Source organism: Dermacentor variabilis, chromosome 2 (assembly GCF_050947875.1).
Source record: "Dermacentor variabilis isolate Ectoservices chromosome 2, ASM5094787v1, whole genome shotgun sequence".
NCBI lineage: Eukaryota > Metazoa > Arthropoda > Arachnida > Ixodida > Ixodidae > Dermacentor > Dermacentor variabilis.
The window spans coordinates 62,751,804-62,757,803 of record NC_134569.1 but is presented as its reverse complement, the minus strand read 5'-3'; the positions used below and the strand labels follow the sequence as shown (position 1 = coordinate 62,757,803).

Sequence of the window (6,000 nt, the reverse complement as noted above, 5' to 3'; positions counted from 1 at the left end):
CACTCCAAGCTACGCACCGCAATCGCGCACTGCCTGCACAAACAGCGGCGGGTGAGCGAAGAGACACAGACGATAGCACGGAGCGTGCCGGCAAATCTGCTTAGTGCGCGCTTCGTAAGCGGCATGCACTGCACACAACCGTACGAGCTGCGGGATTGGCGCCACGTACGCGGTAGCTAGCAGATACCGCGCACAAAGAAGCGCCGCCGGTTCTCGCTCAAGTGATCGCTGTACAAACACGCACACACGCGCACCGTAGTAAATCACATTTTCAGGTCGCGTTTAGGCGGCGAAGCTTAGCTCACCTCGCACTGCACGTAACTTTTCTGGAAGTGGCTCGCGCTTCGGAGAACATTGTCGAACGCTCACAGCCATCCAATTAAAGACGCGGCAAAGTCCCTCATCATGTGAAATCGTGATTTTTACGTACTCTCGCTTCACTCTAAGCACTCAAGTCGCCTGGAATACGACGAAGCTCGAACGAACACAGTGATCATGCAAAATGGTTCTGGACGGCCAAATGTCGCGCCATGTTGCACTGCGGCCTTCAATAAGTCACACCAGCGCGTCGCCTCACTTAGAACACATGCACACTCGTAGAACGTGCAATGGTCGTTCAAGGTCGCTTACCGTGGAGCCTTGGGGGTTCAAAACTGGGAGAGACATCAACAACGGTAGAAGAAAGCACCGTTGCTGGTAATGGCTGCTGCTTGGGCGCTTTCGACGCGCGCGTGCGCGTTCCGAAGTCCTGTGCTCCTCCGCGCGTAGTTTCGACTTTCGGCGTCCTCTGCAGCGCCAAGGCGCGGCTACTCCGAACAGAAAAACAGTGCGGACACACATTGCGCGGGATATCTCGAATCACACTGTAGAAATAATTCTGCTGAAATTGTCGCTTGGGCTGACAGCGTTGTTGCTCACCGGTTGAGTTATTCTTTTCTCTATTTGGCTCACGTCATATATGGGCGTATTTCAACATTCCCAGTCCGCCGTACGCCACCGTTATTTTCTGAAAACCTCCATTTTACAACCACAATGCCCCTTCAAATGAGGTCGGGGGTAAAATAATGGTCCTAGCTTATTTTACTTCTTTTCGTGAGAGTACTTGCTTTAAGCTGGGGAGGAAAAATGGAATGTCAGCTGCTAAAACGCCCATATGGGCTAATTTGTGTCTACAGTTTATGCTGCTAGTACAACGGCAAGCATCAAGCGTGGTGGCTTGATGATCGCCTTGCTCCAGCGTGCCAAATATTGAAAGTCGCATGATCCAGCGCGCGCGGCGGCAGTAGAGCATGAGTCTCCTCCTTAAGCCAGCCCTGGCTGCACACGGCTGTTTGCGCGGCTGAACGTATGGCGGATGGTCTTTTTTTCCCCTAATTTTATGGCTGAGCGCTTACACAGCCCGCGTGCCGTAAGTTGGAAGTCCTCTGCGGCGGTTGCCAGAGCTATATAAGGGCGAGCCAAGATGGCTGGTGGCGTCATGCGCGCTGTCTTATCACTTGCCTAATGTCAGAGTTCGCGTAATCTGAGTTTTTGAGACGCTTCCCAGTTGATATGGTGAAGCGAGCGGCAGCACGGAGTGTTTGTTTTGGGACTCTCGTGTGCATTTCCCGCTGCCAGCTCGCCTCATCACGTGAGCGTTATGACCGTGGGTGCTCGTAGTCGTCGATCACGGGCCCCGCGAGAGGGTGCCCGTGGTGCTCATGTTCATCGGTGCGCGCAGGACAATGTGCTTGTTTAGTTAGCAGGCGAACGTTTACTGCAATTTACACGGCCTATAAAACTACAAACATTATTTCGCGTATTTGTCTAATACATTGCTATCGCTATGAGTTCTTCGCCTTTCGGATGAATCCGCCACATTTTATATAGCGGTGCGTCATTTTCCGTTTTTTTTTTCGACCTTCGGCATTAGCTCTGCGGTTATCGCCTGGAATGGGCAATCGGTGCGACGAATGATAGATCATGAAATTAATAATTGCAAATTATTGCCACTGTTTCTGTTCTCGGGAAGCGCTTCTTGGACGTACCGACGGTCCGCTGCTAGTGGACCCGCCTGTCGTGGCCAACGTCGACCGTGAGAGTAGGCAATCGTTATATTAAAGCAACGGATACAACGCATTGCGGCGCCCCCTTCAACTTCGTTACAGTGAGGTTTCACTGTATTATATAACAATTGAAATATTATGAGGAACTGCTACTCCTGCTTTAGCAAATGGCTATATGAGTAAAAAGAAAGTTATTGTTCCCATGAACAAACAACGGGAGCAATTTTTCCAGCTGTGTGGCTTTTTATTATCCCCTGCAGATATACAGCTTACAGAGTACTTTCGCTGTCCGTCGCTTATTCTCCAGCTCCCACAAGCGTTGTTCATACTGAAGCTTGTGTTCTGACTCACATACCTTAAATGTTTAGTAACGTTTGCTGTCCGACTAGGTGGTGCATGAATAGAAATGGTTTTACGCGCAAAATAAGGACAAAGAATAGACACGGACAGGCGCACTGTTGGCCCCTCCATGTTTCCTTACATCGCTTAATTTGTCGTGAACGCCTAAAGCTAGTCGCCAACAGGCCTCTACTTAATTTCAATGCCAAAATTAGTGTCTGATCAATAGTTTCCGAGAATATTGCTCGCTTCTAGAAAACTTTGAACGGCCAGTAACGCTCGTCTTTGCAATGAGACCTAGGACCTTAGATCTTTCCGAGGCTGAAGGGCCTGCGATCTAATACCACTAACCTACGTCCTAAGCGTTGTTTGTGTGTGTTGTGTCAAGGACATTCCATCAGAGAATGCTGTACAACTTCATCCGCGTGGCCCCAACTGCAATCTGGGCTGTCAGCTCTTGAAAGTTTATGTACGAAGTGTTTGGTGTACGCGATAGCAATCTGCATATGGTGAATGAGCGTTTCAAAAGTTCTGTTTGTATATGTAAGGAAGGGATCTTAAATTGAAGTGATGGGTCAATGTGAAATAAATGTGAAGATTTGGAGTTATCGGAAAATTAATCCTCGCGGTCGCACAATATGTCACGCTTTTTTTTCCCCACAGATAACGGACAGCCATAGTGATAAGCTAGACAAACTGCGGGACCATGGGCCAGGAGCAGCTGCAATGACAACTGTTCCACGTTTTATTTTGTGTCTGTGCGAGCCTGGGTGTCCGTGTGTTCGCGTCCACTAGCTGAGAGAGACTGCGGGCGGAATGCACCTCCAGACGCTTGCGTTTGAGTGCGAGGGTAAACTCTCAACCCAGCTCTAAAAAGGTGCTCAACGCGGAACCTCCGATATCTCTTTCATTTATCGAGTGCCGCCTCCTTGTGAGAGAGATAGCGACACAAGCAGAACAATGCTCGATGAAAGAGCGAAGAAATACCTTCACCCTTTACCTCGCTCGATGTACGAGTTTCACAACTCAAACGGCCTTCGAGCGGTAGAGGTGTAGTTTTTGGTTGAATCGGGGACATGCGCTTCGCCAATTTTCTGCGGACACATGCGCCGGCGCCACGTCTGTGTTCGAACATTGTGCTACAAAGACAAGGTGATGCGGTGAAATCCATTTGAACCCACCGGCGGGGCAGGTTCTAGTGATCACTGACGCATAATTTCGAGACATGACGGCTCCAGAATGGTGAGTGGCGCGCTGTTCATGCACGTCAGTTTCACGACCCCTTCCTTCGAAGTTCCTTGGTTTTGTTGTTCATCGCGGCCGGATTTACGCAGTACAGCCTCCGTGTCTCTACATGCCTGCGTTGAAAGCTAACAACGCAAGTCTGGAGGCAATGTAAAACTACGTTTAAAACTTGTATCGCTCATGCATTGAGAAGCCTCTGGTGGGATTTGCTGCGCAAAATTGCTTGTCGTACTTGAAGCTTGTTAGAAGAACGCGACGGACGTCGGTGGGCTCTCACTCTCTCTCACTCTTTTCAGAAGCTCGTCAGTTTCTCGTATACGTCTCCATGCATTTTATAAAGGTATTGCACTTTTAACAGGTGATTTCGTTCCGCCACTTGAAATATTTCTTCTCTGCGTAAATTTTTGGAGGCGTGGAGTCAGTATTTAGGGAAGCAATAAGAGCTGTTGCTGAATAGAATGCGGAATCGGTTGCCGCATTTTGCTGGTGCCTGCCTTTAAAGAAGGGCAGAGACCAAGATTATAGAGAGATCTAAATAGGTTAGACAGGAAAAAGAATTTGTATGCTATTTGAAATAATTAGGGTGCGCCATGAAAAGGAAGAAAAAAAATGGTAGGAAATAGTGAGCAAAATAAAAAAGAGTAAATATTTTTTTGAAAATCTGCAAATGCACGCGTTTATTAAAAAAAAAAAGGAAGAGAAAGACGCACGCTCTCAGCACTTAGACACGTGAGCACAGGAACTATGCAACGCTCGAGAAAATATTTTCGACGGCATCATCAAAGAGCTATACGGTTGTGAGATTATTTTTCTTGTTTAGATATTTAAATTTTATATATTTCCATATTATGTATTCTTTACATGTGCCTAAATGTAACTTGTCAATAAGTGGATGTTCTTACAATATATAACGATTTAAATGTCCCTCATGAGTAATCTCGTTCTACGGGCGTTTATTACTCTTTGTTTGTGTTCTTCTATTTTCTTCTCCCAGAACAAATCTAAATGTCTTGGGTTCGATCCCATTGCAATGTGCCGTGTACAGTCGGAAACGTTGCCTAGTTTTTATTTCGTTTATATTTGTACGATTTCCGCATCGCTTTGAGAACTGAGGTAACGCTATAATTCAACCGTCTGGTTGACTGAACTATGTCAGTCACTGTATGCTAAAAGCTACGTGACGTATGCTACGCGAAGTCGGAAATAAAACGAGTCTCACAGGTGCGGTGTGTGCGCGCGAATGTTCGGTGACGACTTTGGTTAGCATTTTTGTCCGCCTCACTATGTGTGACAGTTGACGTTCAGCATGCGAAATGTGGCACGGACGTCGGCGTAAGGGACGGCCATCAAAATAAAAAAAATGTCCCGATAAGCCTCCAAGATGTCTGTAGCGTGCGTAGGAAGAAGGTCAGGTGCGATCACCTTCCATAGTTCGTCTGGTGCAGGATTGGACTGATCATACTTGTCTGCGAATGATGGTGAAACTTCCGCGTCTAATACGGCTATCTCGCAATCATCGATAGGCGAGATGTCGGCCAGCGACACGCCTCTCGGTATAACCTGCGCGAAGTAGTTAAAAGTTTAGAAGCGGCAGCATGGTTCGGTTGTCTGCAACAGTGAGTAGGGTGTACGGAATGGCGACATTCCTTCAAGCGCTATGCGAGCACTCGGACACACCGCATAAACGCCGTCAGGAACAGGCGGAAATGACGTCACAGTAACGTACTTGGTGGCTTGCGGTGGCATGCGTATGTCATCGAGGAAATATAAGAGCGGTAATTTCTCTTGAGGAATGTCGCAGCTCTGGGACAGCTAAAGTTGAATCGCACTAGATGCGCAGTCAAAGAGGGCGGATTGAGATGGTAAGCCGTCTAATCCTAGTATCATATCGTGAGGGCACTGTTCCAAAACTGCAAGCAAAACAGTAGTAAGGTGCCCTGTAATTCCGAAGCCAACAGTGCACATGCGAGCACGGTTGGCCTTTCTGAATCGGTGACACGGAGGGTTCCTGATGCGGCAGGTGAAAGGCAGGCGGCGACAGAATTGGGGATTCATCCCAGGTATTTACTCACCAGAGCCGATAAACGCCGGAATGTATGACGATTAGTCAACTTTTGCCGGGTCGGTAAAGCGAGTGTAATATCTTTAGATCGAGTCGTAAGTGCAGCATCGCCTCCGGGAACTGCAGCAGTTAGGTTACCGGGAAAGAGCGTCGCAGTTTGATTGGGGATGGTGGGCGACGAGCCTGTGGCCATAGCGACGACGGCCGACGAGCTGGTGGCGAACGGGACTGATGACGGCGGAAATGACGGTAACGAACTGTTCCATGAAGCAGTAGCACCGGCGTTAGGCGGTTTCTGGTCAAGTGGAG

General features: G+C 48.3%; 1 protein-coding gene across 2 annotated transcripts in view; it reads left to right on the top strand.

The window, feature by feature from the left end:
* Positions 1 to 3,392: 3,392 nt before the first annotated feature.
* LOC142572003 (chitin synthase chs-2-like) overlaps positions 3,393 to 6,000 on the top strand; it is an 89,529-nt gene continuing 86,921 nt past the window's right edge. For both annotated transcript variants that reach the window (XM_075680784.1, XM_075680783.1), the window contains exon 1: positions 3,393 to 3,626. In XM_075680784.1, coding sequence (XP_075536899.1) covers positions 3,624 to 3,626 — 3 coding nt within the window. In that variant the 5' untranslated portion in view covers positions 3,393 to 3,623. The remainder of the gene's footprint in view (positions 3,627 to 6,000) is intronic.